Raw genomic sequence first — 27,176 nt, 5'->3', positions numbered from 1 at the left:
ACCACAAACTTAGCAGCTTTAAAAAATACAAATTTTCTATCTTATAGTTTTCATGGCTCAGGATGATGGGTGTGGTTAGCTGAGTCCTCTGCTCAGGGTCTCGGCACGCTGAAATTCAAATGTTGGCTGTGGCTGCAGTCTTACCTGAGGCGTGGGGTCATCTCCCAAGCTCATGCAAGTCATTGGCCAAATTCAGTCCTCCTTGTGGTAGCGCTAAGATCCCTGTTTTCTCGTTGGCTGTTGGCTGGGGGTTGCTCCTAGAAACTGGAGTCATTCTCAGGTTCTTGCCTTGTGGCCTCCTCCTCTCACAACAGTAGTTTACTACTGCTTCCTTCAGGCCACTGGGCAGCATCTCTCTGAAGCTTCACCTTCTTTTAAAGGGCTCACTTCATTAGGTTAGGGCCACCCAGATACTCTCCCTTCTGATTTGCTCAGGCAACTGGTTATTAACCAAATCAAGAGAGTGATATCCTTTCATGTGCAGTGGGCCCATAAAGACTAAAAGGGAGAGGATTACACGAGAGTGTGGCTGAATTCTGCCTACCACAGATGTTATTACTATTTATCCCTAATAGCCTATGACATGCTGCAGCTAAGCACTGCCCAGTGGAAATGTAATGTGAGCCATATGTGTGATTTTATATTTTCAAACAGGCACATTACAAACAAGAAGGCTGTGAAATTAATTTTAATAAAATATTTTATTTAACCCATTATATCCAAATTATTGTCAGCGTGATTTGTATTCCATATAAAAATTATTATTGTGATATTTTATATTCTTTTTTTTCATACTAAGTCTTCAGAGTCTGCTGTGAATTTTAATTTACAGCACATCTCAATTTAGACTAGCTACATTTCACATGTTCAGTAGCCACCTAATAAGTGGCTGTCATATTGGACACCACAGCTCTACCTAACGTAAAAAACACACCCACACAAAAACTCTTTTGAATTTGAGTTACCTCCAGATGGCATCAGAATTCCTTCTTCCTCTTTCATCCAAATTTTCAAAAAGAGTAGTTAATGCTGCTTGTCTCCACTTGCTCATCTTCCTTTCACTCCTCAGTGTGGTTGTGTTATTGCACCTTCATTCTGCTGAAACTTTTCTCACTATCGTCACCAGTTGAATCCCAATTGTCAAACTGAATGAACACTTTCCCAGCCTTCATCTTACAAAATTGCTCCGGTAGTTTTAACACCGTTCATTACTCTGTCTTTCTTCAAACTCTCTGATCTCCTGGTTTCTGGGACCCACCCTCACTTGAGCCTCTTTGGATGCCTGGATATCATTTCCTGAAGGTTTCATTCTGGCGCTCCTCTTTCTTCCTTACTGCTGTAAATGCTGTTTTTCCAGTTCATCCTTTGCTTCTGTCCTTTCAAATGCTCTCTGTCTAGCCTCATCCTCTCTCATAGTTTTGATTGTCACCCCTATGTGACTAACTCAAGTATTTCCCATCCAGACTTTTTATGCTTTTATAAACAAAATGCCTAAAGCTTATCTCCACTTGGCTATCCCACTGCCATGCTAAACTCAACATATCTAAGTAGATCATACTCCCTCTTCAAACATAACCTTTCTTCTGCATGCTCTGTCTCAGATGATGGCATCATCGCTTACCAATTTACCCAGACTGGAGGCCTTCTAGACTCCTCTCTTTCCCTTGCTGTTCATAACTAATTAGTTACCAGATCTTGCTCATTTTCCCTCTAAAATGTGTCTTGGATCTGACTCTTCTCCACCCATATTATTACCACCTAGTTCATACTCTCTACAACACTGACCAGATCATTGGTTTATCCATTTAACATGTTCCATTTCATTCCTGCCCCATGACAGAAAAAACAGGTGCAGTCCCTGCCCTTATTGAGCTTGTGGCTGGCTGGTTTGCCATAACGTTATGTTAGGGGAGTCTCATGGCCAAAACCTCTGTGACTTCATACAATGCAAGTGTTTTCTCACTCAGGGAATAGCTCGATGTAGTGTGCCAGGGATACAGGCTGCTTCTGTCCTGTTATTCGACTGTCTTCAACACATGACTTCCAAGGGTCCTCCAAAGGCCGAAAGAGACAGTAGAGGATCATGGGAGAGGTTTCTAATGCCTAGAGGTGGAAGTGTAGCTCATCACATCTGCCCACATTCCACAATTAACTGCAAGGGAGGCTGGGAAATGTAGTCTAGCTTATGTGCCCAGGAGAAATATGGAAATAGTTTGAGGAATGAATAACCAGTCTTGCCTACACTCTTCACTTTCTTCTCTGTTTCTACCATCAGCCCTCGCTGCAATCAGCATGATGGATCTAAAGTGAAAACCTGACACTTTCAGAGATTCAGTGGCTCCTTAAAACTTCCACGATCTGGCCCTTAATCATGTCTCCAGTATCATCTCTCATGACTTATCATCAGACCGTTTATATAACAGCAATATGGTAGTTTTTCACAGTCACCGATGTTCCTCCATTTCATGTATTTGCTTATGCTATCCTCGGGCCCTGAAATCTCATCCCTGCTTCCCTCCACCACTCCCATTTCCCCCAAGCTAAATCCTCTTCCTCCATTAGCCTCAGCTCAAATACCACTTCCTCCAAGATGATTTCTCTGTTGCTGTCCTCCTCTCGACTGGATTTGGTGCCCCTCTTTTTGTGCTTTTATATGTTTTTCTGAACATACTTATCTTCTATTATCTGCTTTACTGTATTCTCTCTGGACTTTGAGCTTCCTGTGGGCAGGGCCACCCCGCACCTGGTCTCTCCAGACCATAGCGCAGTTATTAGCAGGTAACTCAGTCATGATTTGCTGGGTGTGCACTACTTCTGGTTCCATTTCTTCCTGATCCATCTTCTCTGAGACCCTGCCCTCACTCTTTCTTCACTGCAGATTCACCTTCTGCTTCTGTAAGTGTGGACCTCTGATATTAGATTATATGCATTTTGGCGTTTGTAGATTTGATTCCTTTGCTGGGATCTTTGGCTTTAACCGTGGCTTATCTATCGAAGGCATTATGCTTAAAAATAAGTAGATTGGTAAATAAGTCGGTAAATAAATAAAAAAACTAAAAGCTAAAGACCTACTATATGACATTGGTCAACTCAACCCTTTGCTTTTAGCAAGGTCCTAGTCCCAGAGTAGCAAGACTTCCAGTGTTTTCTGAGCCTAATGCTTTTGCTGCTTTTGGCAATTTTCTCTGAAGCGAGGCAGTGATAGGATGAGTATCGTTAGTCCATCCAGACATTGGTCTACAGACTGCAGCTCATGTGAAAACACTGATTGTAGCTTTTCCAAGGAAAAGAGCCCAGCTGTTGGGAGAGAGAGGACAGATATTTATGCTCTGTGACTGATAATAGCAATCTGGACTTAGTCAAGAAAAAATAACAAATGACTTTTTTAGTTCGTCATTCATGAACATACCCAAAAAGTCTTGTCTGATGAACAACCTGAGGAGTTAGACAATAACAGCCTATGAGCGAAAATAGAAGCAGGTGGTATGGCAGTTCATTGTTCATTCATTCCCACATTCATTTATTTAGTCTTCAGACGTTTATGTGGAAATACAAGATGATTAACATGTGCACCCAGACCTCAAGTTTATCTTTTAATAGGGGAGATAGGGATGAAAAGCAGAATTTCAATGCCTTGTTAAAGGTGTTTTAAGAGACCTATGGGAATGTAGAAGAACCTTCAACAAGGGGCCTTTAGGCCAACCTGATGGAGAATATATCTAAATAGACTCTAGAAGGGTAAAAAGGTAATTCTAAGGTAAAAGGAGAATGAAGATGTGTCATGGGAAGGAATGTTCCTGGCAGAGAGAGAAGTGTGTGTGTAAGAAGGTATTTCAAAGAAAGAGGAAAATATTGTATTGTTGATGCATAAAGGGTGAAGCAAGTGATAAAGGCCATGAAGATTGAAGTGTAGGGAGCAGGGAAGTCAGGGGGTAGGGGCCCCTATGCTACAGGCATCTTATAAGCAGGTCATGATGCTGTGTGGCATCTGGCGCAGCGTGGAGGGTAGAGTTGATGTGGTCCATGCCTCAAGGCAAAGACAGGATGAAGCAAGCCTGAAATAAGCAGGAACCATGGGATGGAAAAGAAGGAACAGTTTTAAGAAACATAGATTGTGTGATTAAGACTCACTGATGGATATTAAGGAAGAATGAGATTAAGAGAGAAGAATGCACTCATTTGTTTTATTTTCTGGTTTTATTTATGATTGAGATGTCTGGGTGCTGCCTCTACCCTAGATAAGAATTCAGGAGGGTTTTAGGGCAGAGGAGGAGCTGTTTCAAACTCCAGTCTCAGAAACCTTTGGGACATCCATATGGTGTAGATAGCTCGCCTCTGTTCTTGGCAGTCGAGTATATATATAATTTGGAGAAGAAGTTTGTTTAGGGATATGGACCAGGGAATCTTTAGTATGTAGGGAAAGGGAGCCACACATACACACACACGCATGTACCACATCAATATTTGAGATACAGGTAGAAAAGTAATCTAGTTGAGGAGACTGAAAAGGAATTTTCAAAGAGGTAGGATGAAAACCAAGATAGAATGTTTTCGTAAAAATCAAGGAAGGAAAACATTTCCAAAAATCAAGATGTCCAAAGTGGCGGATAACTTCTGTAAGAAAAAGATGGAAATACATCTAGTGGGTGTGCAACTTTCTCTAAGCTGTGCGTCCACTGTTTACTGCAGAGCAATTTAAAATGGTGACAAGTTGGAAATTAAGTATCTTTCATTGGAGAAATGATCAAAGAAGTTATGGTTCATTCATACAGTGGTACAATGTATAGCCATTAAAATGATGTTGTATAAAATATTTATTAATATAAAATGTAGTGAATATATGCTTTATATAAAAAGCAGACAACAAAATGCATATTTTAGTTTCAGTTTTGTTTTATATATCTATAGATAGGTATATGCCATTTATATGTATGTCTATATATATAAACAAAATTATTTGGAAGAATTCACGACAAATTGTTATCATTACTTGTCTTGAGTGGAGGCTTCTTTTCCTTTTTCCTCTTGTTATATTTCCTATTTTTTTCTGTGATGAACATGTATTGATTTGATAAAATGAAATTTACAAAGTATCTTTTTGTAATAGAAAAGTCTCCATTTGATTTGATAATCAGTTGGTGTATAGTTACTTTTTAAGCGACAGTTTTTAGAGAACAGTGGAAGCAGAAGCTGATAAGCAGTGGATGGAAGAGTAAATGGACAGTAAAGAAGAGAGACAAGGAGTACAGACACTTTTAAAAGTTTTGATGAAAAGGGAAGATGTGAAAGAGAACAGTAGTTAGTAGGGGCAGGTAAGAAGGGTTAGTTGGGATTTTTTGTCATTTTGGTTTGGTTTCCTTTAGTTTCGTGTGTGTGTGTGTGTGTGTGACTGTGCATAAGAGAGAGAGAAAGTGAGAGAGAGAGAGAACATTGTGTGTGTCTGTGTATATATATATAATCGTTTTTAGTATGATCAGAGGAAACCAAAAGAAAGAACTTGCAGATTCAGGAGAGAGAGAAGATAATAGTTGGAGCAAATACCAGGGAAGGTGGATGGGGATGGAGTCAAGAAAGTAGCTGTGGAAATTATTCTGCCTAGGAGAAGGAACACATCATCCTCTGGGACTGGAGAGAACAATATAAATGGCTTGTTTGTCGGGAGGATGTGTTAGGACGTTCAGGGACTTCAAATCTGATAGTTTCACATTTTTCAGGATATTTAGAGTTGAGGTCCTTTGTGGTGAGCAAGAGGAGGAAATGAGGAGGGGCCTGCTGAAAACGATCAAGGTTTGGAAGTCTTCTTTGAAGAATGAAAGAGTCAATTAGTCAAGGATAAAAATCAGCATGTGCTTCTATAGCAAAGGTCAGCAGACTCTGACCCATGAGCCAAATTTAGCCTGTGACCTGTTTTTGTGGCCCATGAACCAAGCATGTTTTTTACATTTTTAAAGAGTTGTTTAAAAAAGAGGAAGAAATATTTGAATATGACACAGACCATATGTGACTTGCAAAGCCTAACATATTTACTATTTAGCCCTTTACAGAAAATGTTGCTGTCTTTTGTTCTAGGGTAACCAATTGAAGATAGTTTCCCTCAATTCGTGGCAGGAATTCTCTGTGCTCTGAAAGTAGTCAGCAGCCTGGCTAAAGAGTGTTTTAATTGACAGATGGTCAGGGGTAGGTCTGGGCTATCAGCAGTGTTCTATTTGTTGATTTGTGTGATACTTATATTTGCTTTAATGTTATTCATTATACTCAGTGATGTGCTCACACCCTGATCTAAAAATAAGCCCTAATTTGTAGCATTTGCCAATTTCCATATGGTAAATATTCCTACCATGACTTATTTCAAGCTACTGATGGGATATTATTGAATGAGGAGCTGGGAAGAAATGTGCAGACTTGGGAAGCGATGTGTGGTTCTTCCAGTTTGGGCCAGCTCCAGCACAAAACGAATATTTCCATGTTGTATACTCTGTTTCTGTCTGTGTTTATTATTTCACAATTGAAAAAGAAGAAGAGCTGGGGGAGTCTGTCTCTATGTTCTAATATCATTGGGATTTTTCCCAATAGGGAAACATATTTTGGAGAAATAGCTCGTTCTGTTTCATACCCTATGAATTTTATGACCTACTCTCATGAAATGAATTAGACTGACTAAGCTTTAAAAGAGTCGTGAAAAGTTTCTACTTCTGTTTCTTGTGGCGACAGTCTGATTCTTACTTTAGGGCTAAGCTGATGCCCAGGAAGGTGGAAATCTTGGTGAAGGGTATAGCTCTTGTTTTTTGATATAGCACAACTCACATTTGGGAATGTGAGAAACTGTGTTTTGGAATCAATTCCTGATGCCGCTGAGACCTCTCTGGAGACAGGAATAAATGGAAAGGCCCGTAAGTTGAAGGACATAGGTAGAAGCCATCCAGACAGGTTTTCCCTGCAGCAGACTCAGAAAGCCACCTCTGATATGCCTGTGGGAGCCCTTGCCTCCTTATCTAGCTAAGAAGTGTGGTTTCTGAAGGAACTTGTTTCCCCCATTTCTTCAGGCAGCCCACTTCTATAGTCGAACACCATTGCCACCCAAAGCCAAACCTCTTTGGCTTCTGTCATAGGCCTCTATTTCCTTTAAGATATGATTTGGCCTTTAGGAAGACCACGCGTTCCAGAATGCAGCAAGAGTCCCACCGTCAGATCCTGGCCCTTCTCACCTCACAACATACTGTAGGACCCACTACCTTTTCTGTTCACGGTGGCTCCTCAATGTCTATAAATTAAAAATACTAAATTATGATGACTTTTAAGAGTTAATGAAATGCTTAAAAACTGTTAATCTCCTCTCAGGGAATAGCTTTGGATGTTCTGCTAGGTGCTAGGAGAAATATCCTGGCTACTCAGTATAAATGGTTCTCATTAAAGCTTCATCCTTCTGTAAAGAAGCGTTCCTGTAAAATTCTTTCAGCTGCTTTTAATGAGTTTAAGCTTTGATTAAAAATGAAATAACAAAAAGTAAAAAATACCCTAGGCAATTTGACATTGGTAATAGAGAGCTGAAAGAATTGTATATAGTAGAGTGGAGATTTATTTAGATAATTACTTAGGCAAAATCATCAAAATATGTAAATGTTAAAAAATATAGGGGCCGGCCTGGTGGCATGGTGGTTGAGTTCATGCACTCAGCTTTGGTGGCCTGGGGTTCACACATTTGGATCTCATGCACAGACCTGTGCACTGCTCGCCAACCCATGCTGTGGCAGCATCCCACATACAAAAGAATCAAGGAAGATGGGCACAAATGTTAGTTCAGTGACAATCTTCCTTAAGCAAAAGGAGGAAGATTGGCAACAGATGTTAGCTCAGGGCCAGTCTTCCTCACAAAACAGAAAGAGAAAGAAAATCTAATAACGGGTATCTGAACAAAATATGTAAGACCAAACACCTGGAACAGTTAGGGCATAATTCCTTCCCCAAACCAAGTTTCCCATTTAGCTAATTTGAGTTTTGTTCTGGTACCTATCACTTCTTAGTACTTTAGTATGTCTTCATAGCAACCTTTCTCTTCATCTCCATTTTCCATTGGAAAAAATTTTCTGCCCCTGTCAAACAGCTCCTGATGCTTGCTAAAATTGAGAATGAGGGGTGGTGGACAGAGGATCCAAGGAGCTAGCTCATGAGTGATGTGCAAGTACCGTGTACATTTTGACTATTCAGAGGCCTTTTACTTGGTAGTTTCTGGCTACCTTCTAGATAGGTTAAGTATTACTGCGATCTTTATGAATTATGGATTCATAAATCCAAGGTGTAAAGAAATTCCAAGATCGACTGATAGCTTTCTCAAAATTGAACGAGAAAGCTCTTTTTGCAGGGCCAATGGCATTAATGCAGAAAGTTAAAAAAAAAACAAAAGAGGTGGCCGGCCCGGTGGCGCAGTGGTTAAGTGCACACATTCCGACTCAGCAGACCGGGATTTGCTGGTTCAGATCCCAGGTGTGGACATGGCACCGCTTGTCAAGCCATGCTGTGGCAGGCATCCCACATATAAAGTAGAGGAAGATGGGCACAGATGTTAGCTCAGGGCCAGTCTTCCTCAGCAAAAAGAGAGGGATTGGCAGCATATGTTAGCTCAGGGCTGATCTTCCTGAAAAAAAAAAAAAAAACCCAACAAAACAAACAAACAAACAAACAAACAAAACAAGAGAGTTTCAGAAATCCCAGACAGTTGAGTATAGGTTATTTAATTCCAGATATCTAAGTTTTGTGACTTTGGATTAGAAAGAGAATTTTGTTTTATATATGTCTTTTTTCTCTCTCTCTTTTAAAATCGATTGTCTTTTAAATATTTATTTTTAAACAATATATCCAGTTTTAATCTTGAATTCATATCGGAGAGGAACATTTTTATAGTATTGTGTTAAATTTAAATATAAGCATTTAAAATATTTATTTGGCTTTTATAAACTGAAATAAGTATTTTGAATCTACTGTTGACTGTGACATAAGTCATTTGGTACTCTATAAAATTCCTGCCTTATCTTGAAATCTGAGTTATTCCAAGTGACCATTTATAATTCAATGTATTTTTTAAACCCAAACATTCAAAAATGTGTGGCTTGTGCTGGGCCTTCAGAAGCATTTCTAATTGCCCACAAAGGTTTGGGATCTCATGTCTGTTTCACGTATGCTCCCCTACTGTGGTACTGTTAGATCCCAGAATTCTCCACCACACACACTCATGGTGATACTGCCCAGCTGCGATGTCCGCCTTCATGAAGGCTTCTCTCCTTGAATTGTTCGAAGGAGCTGTCTTCATAATACAGCAAGTCCTTGAATAATTGTTAAATTTAGGTCACCCCAAATCCCTGAAGTGGCGGCGAGGCTGTTTTTTAATATAGTGGCACAGAAAAATTCTTAGTTATTAATAACTTTAGCCGAAAAAGAATTTCGTAGAGTATTGGTATGAAGAATGCCTGTTGAATACACCTGTGTTTTTGGTTTTATCTACAAGGAGAAGAATGGTGCCGCTTACTGAGATGAAGTAGGGCATATTTTTTCTGCTTTGTGTGTAATTGATTCGTTAGGTTAGCGGTATGGGAGATGATGTAGGAACTGGAAAAGTACCTGTATGCATAGTCTCTACCTGAGCAGGTAAGGGGATCTTTACTCAGGCTTTTTTCTCTTTTTTTTTTTTTTTGAGGAATATTAGCCCTGTGCTAACTACTGCCAATCCTCCGCTTTTTGCTGAGGAAGACTGGCCCTGAGCTAACATCCATGCTCATCTTCCTCTGCTTTATATGTGGGATGCCTACTGCAGCATGGCATGCCAAGCGGTGCCATGTCTGCACCCGGGATCCGAACCGGCGAACCCCCGGCCACCGAGAAGCGGAACGTGTGAACTTAACTGCTGCGCCACCAGGCCGGCCCCTTATTTTCTTGAGACTAGTGTCAGGTTCTCTTTCCCAGCCTAGCTCATTCCTTCTTGTACTTTATAGTCTGCTGAACTTTAGCTTTAACCTGTTTTTATTTTCTCTGTGTTCTCCTGAACTTCAAATTTTAGACGTTTCGTTGTCTCTTGGCCCATCCCACGATGGGGTTTGACACCAGCTTCCCTTAGCCCCATGCCCCAAACCTGACTGCTGGCTGCACCTGCTCCAATGCCCGGCCTTAGTGCGCATGTTCAGCCCTAGGCACACCATGGTTCAAACAAAGGGGGAAGTGAGATGATGGGAGGATGATGTCTTTAGCTTGACCTGATGAGACTGAAATGCATACAGGGATTTAGCGACTAGCTCAGGAAGAAAGCCTGTGCCTGTGGTAAAGATTTGCTGGTCATCACCATATAGGGAAATAAAAATGTCAATGGTGTGGGTTAGATTACTAGGTGAAGTATGTCAAGTGAAGAGAAAAGACAGCTCAGCAAAAAAGCTTTAGCATTTCAGGAAAGGACTCCCTCTTCCCAAAGAAGAGGATTCCTGTGAAGGAGACAAAGAAAGAGAATAGAAGAGAGTGGACAGCATTTCAAGAAAGAGAGTGGGGCTAACAACATCTGTCTTCACAGGAAAATAAATTAAAGACTAAAATTTTTTACGTTACTGACTTTGAACAATTTTGGAGGCATGCTAAAGACAGAAATTAGACTGATGTACAGTGAGGAATGTGTGGATGTTGAGAAAGGGAATTTGTGAAGAGGAGTCATTTACCCATTGGCTCAAAGAGCTGTCAATCTAAGAGAACGTGGGACAAATTCCTTAAGCTCTCTAGTCTGCTCCTCACCTGTAAGATAAGGGAATTAAAATCACTAATCTCAAGCCACCATTCTGCCGTAATATTTTATCACTCTAGAAGTCTAAATCAGTTCTTAAGAAAGAACAAAATTAGAACAGGCTAAGTTGTATTTGATTGTCATTACAACATAAGGACATCTCTACAATTGTTTTTGCAAATTTGTTCTGTCTTTAACAACCTACAAGTGGTGTGGTACTTGTTTTGTTTTTGTTGCATCATTTGCGTTGTTTCAGCAGTTCATGCTGTCATAGTTGAATTAAATTCCTAATTTGTTTTCTTTAGTAGACAGTATGTGCCACATTATTTTGAAACACTAATCAAAAGAAAAAATAGAATGGAAAATGTGCTAGTTTTGCAAATAGAACTTTGTTTTTGTTTTTAACATTAGGTTATTGAAGATTGCTTCTAAAACTTTTTTATAAATCTCTTTTCACTCCCAGGTATTGCAATTTCAGATGAACTCGATAAGGTAAGTTGAACTATACATCTAATCAAAAAGATACAGAAGTTACATTTTAATCTACTCTCTAAATGAAAAAGTTTCTGAAATGTAAAATGTTCAAATGTAATTTATGTGATGATACCATTTTAAAACTTCCAAAGTTATATGCTTAGATTCTTTTGTGAAAGTTATTGCATGAAATATATAATATCACCTACTCTTTTGAGTTAAGGCTTTTAGAATTTGGTTAGGGAAAACTGAATCACTGAATCATTGTATTAAAAAATGAAAACTAATGTTATATTATGTAAACTATTTGATTTCTGCTTGTATCTGTATGATGGTGATGATGATGATATGGAAGACACTTGTACTTTACTATAGCTACCCTTTGGAAACCAAACTCAGTAAGTTTTTTGTTGTTTTTTTCTTCTAAATTCCATGATGCCAAGAGAACATGACGGTACCTTGCATTGGGGTGATAGTTGTGAAGGTGATGAGAAGTGAGATGAATAGGACTATATTTTAATAGTTGTGTCAACAGAACTTGCTAATGGACGGGATGTGGGGGGTTGTAGAAGAAATCAGTCAATGATGATTCCTAGGTTTGGAGGATGAGCAACTACATGAACTTGGTGCCATTTACCAAAATTGGAAAAACTAGGGAAGGAGCAAATTTGGCAGGTTGGGATAGCGTCAAGAGATTTTCGTTTTAGTTATTTATTTTGAGTTGTGTATTAAACACGTTTATATGAGTTGCTGCTCATGAGAGAGATTTCATTTAGAGTTACACATTTAGGAATCCTTGGGATAGAAGTTCTCACTTTTGATATTAAGATGCCTTTACACTCTTAAAAATTATAGAGGACCCCAAAATCTTTGATTTATATAGATTATATCTATCAATATTTACTACGTTAGAAATTAAAACTGAAATTTTTTTACATGTTCACTCATTTAAAAAATAGTGATAAAACCATTACATTAATAAAAGTAACATTTTATGAAAGATGCTTTATTTTCCAAAATAAGGTATTAGTGAGAAAGTTACATTATTTGCATTAAAAAAATCTTTAATGTCTGGCTTAATTTAAAACTGCTAGATTTCCGTATCTGCTTCTGCATTGGATCTGTTGTGATATGTTGTTTTGGCTGAAAAAAACCTCTTGCAGCAGATATGTAATTGGAAAAGTGAGAAGCTCCTGAAACAGCCATCAGTATTTGGTGAACATTGGTCTAGATATCTCTCTAAACAGAAAAAATATCGAAATTTGGCTTGGTGTCTACTTATATAGGTAGAAAGAAAATATTGCACAAGAAATGAGATCATCTAAATCATGACATTTTAAAATAAACTATAATATAATAATTATATTGTTTTTATAAAAATAAATTTAATATTCTTGTATTCCAAATAGGAATATACCTTTTGAACTTTGTACTGTAAAAATACATTTCTGATTCACTAAATAAATAAATAAAATTGATGAATATACTCTTAAATATGAATTCCCTGTGATAAACCATCGTAATATTTTAAAATTATTTTCATTTCTATCTGTAGTATGTCCATGTGAAGCTAGATGGTGACTAGATACAATAGCAAGTAGAATAAGTGGCAGGTGTGGTCTCCTGGCTTCGTCCTGCCTGTCTAGTCTCCCTCCTTCTGTCCCTCCTTGTCTTCAGCCCAGCTGGTCTCCTTCTTATATCATGACCTTCCTTACAATTTGCAGAAATTACAAATCCCCACTCTTGCAGTTACATTCTATGTTCCTTTTAACTGCAAAGACATAACCATCACTATTTCTAGGTTCATTTGCTCCTTCCAATATATTCTGCAAAGCCCTGGTTGCCTGAGCCGTAAATTGGCTTGTGTGACTCTACTTGACTCTTGTCCTTCTCTTTTTTCTGGGCTCCGATTTGCAGCCAGGTTGGTGTCTCCACCTTTTTTGGTGAGCTAAAGAATGTACTAATTGTTCTTTGAACTGAAAATGGATTTCACCCTTGCTGGGTAGAATTGTGGATGCCCTGACACTTGGTTAAATGTCATCCTCAGGACACAGCTTCCCCTTCTCACCCTCTCTTCTAAGCACTAGCTCAGGGGAGTTTCCCTTTAACTAAGTTGCATGACACTGCTGATTTTCATTACTTACCTAATGTTCCTGTTTTTGAAGACTTCATGGAAACTGCTAAAATTTATTGCACATTTATTATTTTTCCTTTTTATTGAGGAAGATGCCAACAATTTTCATAAATAAGCTTTTCTTGAAAGAAATATTTATTTCAGTGCGAAAAACTCATTCCCACTCTCACACCTGATTTTCAAGAGTACCACATATTACCAAGGAAACTCAGGCTTCCAGAGACATAGCCACCATCCTTTGCCTGCCTGGAAAGCTTCCTTGGATGAGAGGGCGGGCCTGCCTCATGCTGCCCTCTGCTGGCCATGAAGCTCACGGTCCTGCATTTTCCTCAGTAAGAAAATGTGAATCTCAGGCAGGTACTTAAAACAACAGTCAAACAGAATGATTGACAATTTGTGTTGACCTGACACCTTTAATCTAATAATAAAAATCAATACAGCTTCTTCCTTTTAATCTTCCATTAGCAATTTTGAGGGTTCATTAGAGATGTGTTTTTCTTAACCTTAATAAAATACTGATCTTCCACTATCATATTCTAATTCAATTATAATTTCATTGATATTCTTTTTTCTGTGACTTTTAAAGTTATTTTATGAATTCTGATAAAGATAATAAAAGTTAGTAATTCTATTTAAAATGGAAAAATAAAATAAACCAGAGGCTGATGTTATTTTTAAGGTTTTTTTTTAAAAAAATATTGTGGCTATTCTATCATTTTCTTATTCATTAGTCTTTTCCTTTCCCTTTGCTTAGTCAGTGCATTGATTTTCTGTTGCTGCTGTAACAAATTCAAACAACACAAATTTATTATCTTACGGTTGTGTAGTGAAGAAGTTCAACATGAGTCTCCTTGGGCTAAAATCAAGCTGTCAAGGGCTGCACTCCTTCCTGAAGGTCCAGAGGATGTCTGTTTCCTTGCCCTTCCAGCTTCTAGAGGCTGCTCCCTTCCCTGGTGCGTGGCCCCTTTCCTCCACCTTCAAAAGTGGCAGCTTCTCATCTCTCTAACTGCAGAAAGGCTCGCCACTTTTGTGGAATCATGTGATTAGGGTGCGACCACCTGGCTAAGCTGCACAATCTCATTTTAACATCTTTAACCTTAATCAAGTCCCTTTGGCATGGAATGGAACATGTTCACAGGTTTGGGGACTGGGACATGGACATCTTTGGGAATCCATTATTTTGCCTATATAAACACTATGCAAGTTCAGATAATATTACCTTTCATATCTGTGTCTAATTCTTCATGCTCCTGCCATTCCAATTCATCCTTCAAAATGCCATGTAGTAGACATGGCTGGTGCCTGCTCAGTTACCCTTCACCAGGGCAGTGTGACCCAGTCTTCAACTGCTGTGAGTGTTGGATGGTTATAGACTCACCCTTCTTCTGAGGATTGCTTCAATCCAATGGGAGCCATCCTGCCAAGAGATGCCTGGGTTGGCCCTCAGCCAGTGATTGGCTGGCGTAAGGCTCTGAGTTGTCATTTACATTCTAGAGCTCCCTCTGGGATCAGACTGGGAGTAGACTCCAGCTGAACCCGTATCTTTGCCCAGCTTCTTCCCTCGTCTTCTCCTGCTTCCCTCACTCTCTGAAAAGATTCACTTAAGAGAGCACCTTCCATATATGACTTTTTCAGCCTCTGGTTCTAGGGAACCCTACCTAGGGAATCCTGCTAAAAATTTTCCACGACTCCCTACTACTTACCAAATTAAGTCCAGATTTCTAAGACTAGAGTTAACAATCTCCACTTGTCTCTCAAATCTATATCTTATGCTTTATTTCCATCGTTCTCTCTATTCAGAGTCTGCTATGCGCAACAAGGAACAGTGTAAGGCAGACATACTACAGTATTTCCTGGTCATGTTTTTTATGTATTTCCACAGTTTTGCTCATTGTCATTCCCTCCTCTCTCTCTGACTGTTTTCCGTCCTTTGAGCTCCAGCCTTCCCTGATCACTCTTGCAGAAGGTGGTCTCACCTTCTGTGGGCTCTTAGAGAACACAGGAACCACATCTCCAATGACACTTCTTGTCTCATAGGAACTTTTGCTCTTCTTCCTTTGCTTGAAGAAGTAGCCTTTTATTCTGGAAAAACTGAGAGATAGGCCTTGGATTGAATCTTGGTTCCTGCCATTTACTAATTATGTGAACTTCAGGAGGTGATTTATAGATGCTGAGCTTTAGTTTCCTTCTTTGTGAAATGTAATGGTTTTAGTAATTATTAAAAATAACATCAACTACTTTCCCACTCAAAAATAATTTTAGGTAGATTGCTAAAATATCTAAAATATAAAAGTTTTTAAAGAAATATTTGGGAAAATCATTTCAAAGTGAAGAGAGCATAGGAACAATATGAGCCCCCTGCATGAAATGAAGTCTTGAGGTTTGATATCGTTTCTCCAATTGAGCCGCAATTGAGCTTTTTCGTTACTTGATGTCATCACCACCTATAGGATCATAGCAAACCAGTTGTTCACAGGAAAACCACCTATTTCTTCTACTGAATCCTAAGAAAAATGTCTTCCATTTATCCTCATGAAGTAGATGCTGTACAGTGTATCAATAATATCCTAAAATATATTCGTTTACTTCTCTGCATGAAAAGACACAATCAACAGAGTAAAAAGGCAGCTTTTGGAATATGAGAAATATTTGAAAATCATATATCTGATAAGAGGTTAATATCCAGAATATATAAAGAACTCCTACAACTCATCAACAGCAAAATAAATAACCTGATTAAAAATGGACAAAGGACTTGAATAGACATTTCTCCAAAGATGATGTACAAATGGCCAGCAAGCATACGAAAAGATGCTCAATGTCACAAATCATTAGAGAAATGTAAAGCAAAACCACAATAAGATACCACCTGATACCCATTAGGAGGACTACTTCAAAGAAACAGGAAATAATAAGTGTGGTGAGGATGTGGAGAAATTGGAACCCTTGCTCACTGTTGGTGGGAATGTAAAATGATGCAGTCACTATGGACAACAGTATGACAGTTCTTAAAAACACTAAAAATAAAATTACCTGATGATCTAGTAATCCTACTTCTGTGTATGTATATCAAAAAGAATTGAAAGCAAGACCTCAAAGAGTTGTTTGCACACCTGTGTTCATTGTAGCATTATTCACAATAGTCAAAAGGTGGAAGCAATCCAAGTGTCCATTGATGGATGAATAAACTATAAATATATATATATTTATGTACAACAGAATATTACTGAGTCTTAAAAAAGAAGGAAATCCTGCCACATGCTTCAACATGGATGAACATTGAGGACATTATGCTAAATGAAAAAAGCCATTCACAAAAAGACATATCCTGTCTGATTCCACTTATATGAGGTATCTAAAGTAGTCAAATTCATAGAAACAGGAAGTAGAATGATGGTTGCCAGAGGTTGAAGGGAGGGAGAAATGGGAGTTGTTCAATGGGTATAGGGTTTCAGTTTTGCAAGATGAAAGCGATCTGCTCAACATTAGTTTGTACAGAGATTGGTTGCACAGACGTACTTAACATTGCGGAACTATATGCTTAAAAATGGTTAAGATGGTAAATTTAATGTTACATGTTTTTTTACCACAATTTTGAAAAATATATTTTTACAGTAAATAAAGTCATTAGTTTCATAGCAGTTCTTCAAATAATGTCTACTGACCTAGGCAGATATCATAACGCAAAAGCAAAGTTCAGTTAGAACAATTCCACGGAAGTCTCAATAGTGAGGTGCAGGGCAGGCTCCCTGATGTTCTGGCTTACGTAAAAGATACATTTCAGAGTATTTAGAGTTGAGGAAAGTTTGTCTATCTTTTGGAGAACTCAGCAGACTGTTCTCTTTAACTAGCTCTCATTACCTTTAAATGATAGTGAGTTTGAGTTTCTAGTTCATAAATCTTTAAATAGATATTAAACTGTTTCATTCTAGACCTTGGAGTAAGCATTTCTCACAGATTATGCCATTTTATCCTAATGAAAAAATAGCTCACATTTATCGAGAACTTACTACCTGCCAGTGATGTTCTAAATTATTTACCTGCGTTGTCTCATTTCATATTTACTAATACCCTTCAAAGTAGAGACTATTATTCCCATTTGACAGGTGACAAAATTGGGATGCAGAGAGGTGAATAAACTTACCAGAGGTTATGTAAGTAGAAAGTACAAGTGGAACACAAACCCAAGAAAATTAATTCCAGAGTCCATTCTCTTGACAAATATATCACGTTTATGATAGAGGTACTGTTATTCACCAGTCTAATAGGTGAAAAAAGAGAATTTTGTAAGTTCTACTTGGTCCTGTAGAAAATGGAAGAACTGGAACTCAAACCCAGACAGTCTTATACTCTCGATCTCTCCAGAAGATTATGTCAGTATAGTTCCTATTATAGTACCTGGTGCTGAATAATCACTCAATTAATAATTGCTATTTTTATTAGAAACTCTTGGCTCACAGTGCCTACTAAGCCTTGGGTAAATGTTGAGTTAATAACTAGCTGGAACTAAAAACCTTTTATTTCTCTAATCTACTTGTTCTACCTTTTGTAATCTTTTACCATTTTCCCCTCTATTAAGACATTTTCTTTGGGTTGTTTTGTTATGTTAGGGGCTGTAATTTGTTCTAATATGACAGTGATTTGGAAAGAGAGTTAGACGGTGTAGTGTTCACGCTCACAAATAATGACCATGTAAAAGACTAACCAGGCAGGTGGTGGTAGGTTGTGTTCATCAAGCACATAGTGTGGCGGGCGCTGTGCCCAGTGCTTTCAGTGCACTTTCTCTCTGACATTCACTGCAGCCCTGGGAGAAAGCTCTCGTTATCTCCATTTTACCCGCAGGACATTGAAGCCCGCAGAGTTTGGTACTTTACACAAACTTACAGATAGAGATGATATACTGCTGAACTAGAGTTGAGTACAAATTTAATTCCAAAACCCATTTTGTTAACCACTCTGATATCTTGCCTCACTGAAAAGCTAAGAAGCTCAAAGAGAGCCTATTTGCTATTACTTCAGCCTGTCTGGTGCAGTCATAACGTGCCATGGCCTTTCCCGCCACTTGATGGTTGCCTCCCTGAGTATACCACTAGAGGGGCTGAAATCTTAACTCCTTTAAAGTCAGATTGTTTTTCACCAGATAGCTTTGTTTTGCTATTTACTTTCCATGTCTATTAATTTCTCCACAGGCAAACAAATTTGAATTCTATTCCTTTTTTGGCCACTATTTGGAGAATGGTTTGGGGATTTCTTACATCTAGTAGGACATACTTAAATTGTTATGTTCCTCTTGTCTTGCTTCTGTGTTCCAGAATCTCTTGCCTGCCCACATGTGACTGACATGTGCCTCAGATGATATTTTTGGCAGTAGAGAAAAATCCATCAAACTGCTTTCTATGCTGTGTTGGTCAAATGTTTGATTTATAGCAGCTAACAGTCCTAATATTAAGGGAGACAGCCAGTAGGATTGTTGTCTGTGCTTTGTCCTAAAAGCCTGACTCTCAAAAATGAAATGTGGAAAATGACAATCAAGGAAAAAGATTTGCAGTTTCCATCACAGACAAAGCTTTAATAACCCTAATTATAGGGCACTTCTAACAAATAGGGAATGAGAGACCTAAATTCCACTACAAATGAACCATCTGAACAGATTGTTCACAGAAAAAAAGGTGAAAATGCTTCTTAGTTATATGAAAAGATGCTCAGCCTCGTTCAAAATAATAGAAATGCAAATTAAACACCACTGCTAGCCTAGCAGATTTACAATAATCCCCAAGTTTGTTAAAATACTCTTTTGGCAAGGCTCTGGAAAAACAGGCACTTTCACACATTGCTGGTGGAGATGCAGAAGCGTACAAACACTATGGAGGGAAAGTTTTCAATATCTAAAAAATTATACGTGAATTATTCCTTGATCAAATGATCCTGCTTCTGTGAGTGTATTCCAAGGACACACTGGCAAAAATATGAAAAGATCTATGTGTGTGACTATCTGAGTGAGTGTAATGAAGCTATGGATACATATTTGCTTATATGGAAGCCAAAAGAACCTGCATCTGTAAAACACACATAAACAATTGTTTTTTAAAAGTTACCTATGGGAGATGGGAAGGCATGGAGAGTAGAAGTGAGGAAAGGTATAGAGAGTAGAGGATAGGGATGGGAACTTGACTTATTAGAACCTTGAATATATGACTTTGGAACCATTTAAATACTTCATATAACAAAGTTAAATCTTAGTAATTTCTAATAATCAAAAGCAAAATGAAACAAATGAGTAAAACTGTGTTTCAACACACTGAGATGAACTAATTCAAGCCATTATAAACAGAATGGTTTGATGGTTCTCTAGGGGGATATACCCTAAAGACAGAGGGAACAGCAGCACGCTCTTAAACTGTTTTTAGTAATTGTGTTGGTAATGATAGTGTTGATATTATTATAAAAAGACTTGTGTATGCTTTGTGTGATATAGCAAAGAAGTAATTATGTTGATATCCCTAAGAACCAGAATTGTTGGCATAGGGGAAAGGAAATACAGCTGTAAGATCAATATATGTAAGTAAAAATCCTATAATCCTGTTTTGAATTGGAACTATGATTAAGAATGCATAATAACTTTTGTCTTAAAAAATAACATCTACTCTACTGGTAGTGAGCACAACTAGAGCCCAGATATTGTTATCTAAATATCATTCTCTATTAAAAGGAACCAGGACTCTTTGCAGAAATGGCTGAGCCTAGGGCTGCAGCTGAGAAAGTACAAGTTGAGTCTGGAATATCTTTTAGTGCCAGAAAGTAAGGATGCAATCAAAGAGTGATGGAACATGTCAAAAGGACACAGGAACATGCTTGTAGGGGCTCCTACTGGGAACATTAAAGCCTAAAAATAAAGAATGATAGTAATGTGTTGTAGTTCATTGAATAAAATAATAATTCGTAAGTCCACACTGACATACCCACATATACATATATACATAAATAGAAGTGAAGGAGAAGCTCTTTCTCACAGTAGAGTACCAGCAAACAAATTTAGAGGGAATGGTGATGTTAGAAAATCACAAATTGGCAACCATCATAGTAATTGATGCAGGCAAGGGTCAGCAAAGGATGCTAAAATTAGTGGGTTAAATTTTGATGAATTACGGGATATCTACATAGTCTCAAAGTTATTTGCAGAAGATACTTAATAATTAACAAGAGAAAAGTAGCAGCTTTATAATGAGAAACATGGAAGACACCACCTTAACCAAGTGATCAAGGTTAACATCACTAGTGTTGGGGACAAATCAATATCACGTGACTTTTGATATGAAAAGAATACATCTCTTCTGTGTTATTTTTTCCAAAACTGCGTGACTTGAATATAATCATGAAGAAACATTGGAGAAACACAAATTGAGGGGCCTCCTAAAAAATAACTGGCCCTGAGCCAGCTCCGATGGCCTAGTGGTTAAAGTTTGGTGCATATCACTTTAGCAGCCTGGGTTCGATTACCTGTCGTGGAACCATACCGCCTGTCTGTCAGTTGCCATGCTGTGGCAGTGGCTCACATAGAAGAACTAGAATGATTTACAACTAGGATATGCCACCATGTACTGGGGCTTTAGGGAGGAAAAAAAAATAACTGGCCCATATTTTGAAAAAAAACATGAAGGTCATAAATGTCAAAGACTGAAAAGTGTTCCACATTAAAGGAGATAAAAAAATAATTGAATGCCATATGTAATGCAGGATTTTCTTTTGCCATAGGCAACATTAGTCAAATAATTGGGGAAATTGAAACCAGACTGGTATATTAGTATTGTATCAATGTTAATTACTGATTTTGATAATTGCTCTGTGGCCATAGAAGGAAATGTCCTTCTTTCTAGGACATGCTGGTGTGCTTAGGAGTAAAGAAGTATGATGTCTGCAACTTACCTTCAAATGGTTCACGTCAACCAATACTGTTGACATTATCACATTAACAACATTTGGGCAATCTGCATGAAGGGGATACAGGAATTCTTTTTTTCTCACCTTTTCTGTAAGCCTCAATTATGTTGAAATAAAATATTTAAAATGTGATTATTTCTTAGATCTGTCCATTATTACCAACCCCAAAACAATGAGTACCCCCAGTGTCCAGATTCTAGTCTTAAAATATATTTTCCATTAAGAGGAATCAGAATCCCTTGGAATAACAGCTGATTCCAGGTTGGAAGCAGACAATGTACAAAGTGAACCTAACATATCTTGTCATGTCAGAAGGCAAGAGCGCTGTGAAAGACCACTAGGATTGTGTCAGAAGAGCTCAGAAGGCAACATAAATAGTCTCCCACTGGAAAGAACTGAGAATACTTGAACATGACTTAAGAAGAGTAACTGCAATGCAGTGAATTATATCTAATATTTTAACATCCATATGTTTATCCAAAAAATTAATCTTTAGAGGATGTTAGGGGACCGAAGTTATTTTCAAAACTGGTAAAAGTAAAGGGAAAGAATCAAACATTTAATCCTATACAAATTGTACTTCAGGGTAACCAAACATTTGATGGCAGGAAGTTTCTCTTTACAGGAGTATTCCAGCAAATAAATAAATGTGGAATTATAAAATTAGACAATCACTGTTTGGCAATTCCTAGTGAATTAATGGATCTAAGCAATAATTATCAGTCCTGCCAACATCACTAAAGAAGAGTCAGCGGGATGTTATGTGCCTCCAGATGAAGCTATAACGTTCTCTCTGAAGCAGCGTTGGCGCAAACGAAAACAACAACAACAAAACTTTATCCAGAACTAACTACTAATTTACAGAAATTACAAGGGGCAGCAGAACATTTCAGACCACATCACAGGGCTGGAAAGGGAAAAATCCAGACTGTGGGAAACTCACAGAACAAACAACTCGGGGTTTTTGATCAACAACAAAATTGTAAGAGAAAAAATGAGACAGAGGAGGAGAACCAGGAGATTAAAAGACACGTAAAACACTGTCAGTCAGTCACCACATGTGGAGTCTTGCTTAGAGTCTGACTTGTGCAAACAAACCGAGATAACTTCCCTGAGATAATCAGGGAAATTTGAAAACTAATTAGATATTTGTTGTTATTAAAGAATCTTGTTATCTTATCATTAGGTATGATAATGATTATTGTATTTGTTTCCAAAAAAGTGCTCTTACGTTTTAGAGGTACGTACTGGACTATTTACAAATGATATGATATGGTGAATGGGATTTTCTTTGAAATGATATGCACAGGGAAGGGGGGATGCAGAGGGAACGTGAGTGGAGATAAGGATAAAGTGAATTTACCCATGAGTTGATAATTGGTGAAATGTGTGTGGATACAAAGGGGATTATTTTACTCTTCTTTCTATTTTTGTATTAGCATAAAAATTTAATAATAAAGAGTAAAAAGTTTTAGATTATGGGTAGAAGGGTGCAGAAGATAGCAGAGAAAAAGAGGAGGGATGAGATTGGGTGCCTGTGAGGGCTAGCACATATGCTAGATACGTTTTGATATGTTATTGAATTTAGTTCTTGTAGCAATCCAGTGAAGTGGTTGTGCTTTTCCTCTTTTACAAATAAGGACACTGAGGCTAGAATGATTAAGTGATTTGCCGAAGGTCTCAGAATTAGTGCTTAGCGGAACTGGAATAAATACTCCCCTGCTGGCTTCTGATTCTTTCTCTGTTTGACGCCAAATCCATGCTTTTCCCTTACACTATCCACTGTACTCCACCATAAAAGGGGAAAATCTGAAAATGGATTTAATGCATTATTTTAGCAACTTTATTGAGATATAATTCACATAATAAAATCTACCTTTTTAAAGTATACAGTTTAGTGATTTTTAGTGTGTTCACAGAGTTCTGTAACCATTACCACTACCTAAGTTTGGAACATTTTCATCACCCCAGAAAGAAACCACATACCCATTCTCCATTCTTTCTAACCTCTCAGCCCTAGACAACCACTAGTTTACTTTCTATCTCTATAGATTTGCCTATTCTGGAAACTTCATGTAAATGCAGTCATACGATCTCTGGTCTCTTGTAGCTCTCCTCTTTCATTTGGCATAATATTTTCCAGGTTTATTGATGTTGTAGCAAGTATCGGTACTTCATTCCTTTTTATAGCTGAATAATAGTCTACCATATGAATATACCACATTTTCTTTATTCATTCATCAATTCATGGGCATTTGAGCTGTTTCCACTTTTCATCTATTATAAGTAATGTTTCTATGAACATTCATGTATACATTTTTGTGTGGACATGCGTTTTCACTTCTCTTGGGCATATGTATAGGGAATGGAAATGCTGGATCATAGGATACTCTGTGTTTAACTTTTTGAGGAACTGCCAAACTGTTTTTCACAGTGGCAGCACCATTTTCCATTCCAGCCAGCAAGTGTGAGGGTTGCAATTTCTCCATTTCTTTGCTAACACTTGTTGTCTTTTAAGTTATCCTCATGGGCGTGAAGTAGTATTTTATTATGGTTTTGATTTACATTTCCCTAACAACTAATAATGTTGATAATGCATTATTGAACCATTGAATCATACGTTACCTAAATTTTGTCATTCTTTTATTCAATCTACAAATGTTTATCAAGTACTGTCTATATGCCAGACCTTAGAAAAGATGAAATGACAATTCATCTTTTGTAACTGTAGGCAAGAATGCTGGTAGCTGGTGGGCTTGGTGATGAGAAGATTAATAAATTCTCTGCTGAATGCTTTCATTTTCTCAGTGAAATAAGAAGCAACATGACCATCTGAGAATTGGGAGAGAGAGAGGAGATGTCAAAATTAACTGAGGAGTGAAAATATGTCTGAACCCAAAGAGCAAAACATAGCTAATTGAACTTCAATAAGACATGTGCATTTTTAACTTTACTAGATAATGTAGAGTTTCTCTGTAAAGAGCTTGTATCAATTTACACTTCTACCAACAGTTTCTAGTAATATGTTTTGCTCCCAATCCTTGCTAACATTATTTCTCATGGATTCAATTAGTGATTTTATAATTTTTAATAAGATTGAATGCCAACCTGTCTCATTTGCTCATTTTTATGGCCCAGTTATTTTTTTTCTTTAGACTTATATGAGTTTATTATATATTCTGGATGTCAACCCTTGTTGGTTATGTGTGTCTCAAATATATTCTCTAATTTTAAGTCTTGTCACTTTTTAAATAGAACCTTCTGCTAACAGAAATTTTTAACATTAACTTGTAATATTTTGTTTGAGAAACTCTTTCCTACTTGATGTCATGAAAATATTGTTTTTCATTTTCTCCTAAGAGTTCTGTTTTTCACATTTAGGTCTTTAATCCGCCTGAAATTATTTTTTTAATATAGTAAGAAGTTGGAACATATTTTCCCCATATAGATAATAAATTTCCTATAACTATTTACTGAAAAGTTCATCATTTGTTCATCAATATTCATGCTTCTGTCACTTTTATTGTTTCTGGACCCTTTATTTTCTTCTATTGCCTATTTGCCTGTTTCTATTATTCCATTGAGTTTAGAGTTGCATTGTATTTTAGATTGGTATGAGAGAATTGGTGTCTTTACACATCTGTGTCATTCTATCTATGAACATGGCATATTTCCGTTTAATTAAATATTATAATGTTTTCCCATAAAGTCGTATAGTTGTATTTAAAATGATCATGCAAATTTTTATTAAATTGACTCCTAGATACCTTGTATTTTTAGCTATTATTGTAAACAGTATCTGTTTTATAAATTACATTTTAAAACTTGCTGGCATATAGGAATTAAATTTCATCTTAAATTCAGTAAGGTTGCTGAACTCATTAATTTATAACTTGTCTCTGAATTCTCTTGATTTTTCTATGTAGAAAAATATATGTGAATGATGATAGTTTTGGGGTGTTTTCCCATTAAGTGATGAGACTGATGTGGAATAACCACATGAAACACTCCTAATAGAAAAGGGATATAAGAGGTTTATACAAATTACTGCTTCATAGCAATTCTCGAATAAGAATATTGCTGGGCACATGTCATCAGGTCTTTCTAAGGGGTGGAGAGGTATTCCATGATTGAGCCCCAGTTCGGTTCCCTGGGAGTGGAAACTTGGTTCCCTGAGAGTCTCCATCTGTTATTTTCCACAGCTCGTGGTACCACTCTTTGGAGGTTTCTTTCTCTTTTTGTTAATCTCTTTTTTTCATTTTTTATTTTTTAATTTTTTTTAATTTTTATTTTTTTCAAATGTATGTCATATTTCAAATTCTGGATACATTACGTCATGTTCACCACCCGAACACTAATTATAGTGCATCCCCTCACATGTGACCCTAATCACCCCTTTTGCCCTCCCCTCTCCCCCCTTCCCCAATGGTAACCACCAGTCCAATCTCCAATGCTATGTGTTTTTTTTTTTTTTTTGGCGTTTTTATCTTCTACTTATGAGTGAGATCATATGGCATTTGAGTTTCTCCCTCTGACTTATTTCACTCAGCATAATACCCTCAAGGTCCATCCATGTTGTCACAAATGGCTGGATTTCGTCATTTCTTATGGCTGAGTAGTAGTCCATCGTGTATAAATACCACATCTTCTTTATCCATTCGTCCCTTGATGGGCACCTAGGTTGCTTCCAAGTCTTGGCTATTGTGTATAATGCCGCAATGAACATAGGGGTGCAAGTATCTTTATGCCTTTGTGTTTTCAAGTTCTTTTGGCCACTTTTGAAGAGGGCATTGGAAAAGATGCCTTTGAGCCACTTCTTCAGCTTTCTTCCTTCCTGTAGAAAAATGGGGACCCAAAGGACTGTTTATATCTTGAATAGTCTTAGTTTCTTTTACTTCAGGCTGGTGCTTTTGCTAGTTCAACTGTCTCAAGTAATTTATGGGTTTCCTATGTATTTGATTCCTCTCTCCTTCTTGTGCCAAAAATTACATCCACCATTCTTTTCAAGACATGCCTCTCATCTCTCTCTTTAGATTAATTACTGATATTTTATGTGTTGTGAAGTAACATCCTTAATAGACACCATCTAAATTTTTTTAAGTGTCTTAATAAAGAGTCTTATAGCCACATTTGTGTTTCTTCTTTACCATGAGGCCTTGTCTTTCTGGCAGGGCCACAGAGTTAATATTTGTACAAGGATTTATCTTAATTTAAAAATCATAAGCTGTCTGGAAAGGCTGGAAATGAGAAACCAAGCCAGACTCTTAATATTTCCTCTAAGTTTTGCTTGCAAACTGGTCATTTATTTCCCTCACTCATCTGTTTCTTGAAGAAACTTAACATATGTAGCTAGAAGCAATAGGTAATGTTTATAAATTTTTCCTGGAGATCTCCTTACCCAGTTTTTAAAGTTTGTTAGTTACACTTTCTATCTTACCACATTACCGTAGATTATAGTTTTACCAATTGTTTAAAACCACGTAACACTGGTCTCCATTTTTCCAGCCTCATATAATAATTTATTCACCATTTTTACAGCTGATAAGTTCTACTGATCATTTAAAGAATTAACACCAATCCTTCTCAAACTATTCCCAAAAATTTGAAGAGGAGGGAACACTCCCAAACTCATTTTATGAGGCCAGCATTACCCTGATACCAAAGCCAGATAAGGACATTGCAAGAAAAGAAAACTAGAGGCCAATATCTCTGATGAATATGCATGCAAAAATTCTCAACAAAATACTAACAAACTGAATTCAACAGTAACTTAAAAGGGTCAGACATCATAATTGCAATCAAGTGAGTTTATCCCTGGGATGCAAGGATGATTCAACATATGCAAATCAATAAATGTGATGCATAACATTAATAGAA

At 37.4% G+C, this 27,176-nt stretch overlaps 1 protein-coding gene across 1 annotated transcript in view; it reads left to right on the top strand.

Annotated features, from left to right (window-relative positions):
* C9H8orf34 (chromosome 9 C8orf34 homolog) overlaps positions 1 to 27,176 on the top strand; it is a 370,388-nt gene that overhangs the window by 100,661 nt on the left and 242,551 nt on the right. Inside the window, 1 exon segment of the mRNA XM_023648496.2 lies at positions 11,217 to 11,245. Within this exon segment, the coding sequence (XP_023504264.2) occupies positions 11,217 to 11,245 (29 nt within the window).

This window comes from Equus caballus, chromosome 9 (genome assembly GCF_041296265.1).
Source record: "Equus caballus isolate H_3958 breed thoroughbred chromosome 9, TB-T2T, whole genome shotgun sequence".
NCBI lineage: Eukaryota > Metazoa > Chordata > Mammalia > Perissodactyla > Equidae > Equus > Equus caballus.
This window is presented reverse-complemented; position numbering and strand designations above follow the sequence as displayed.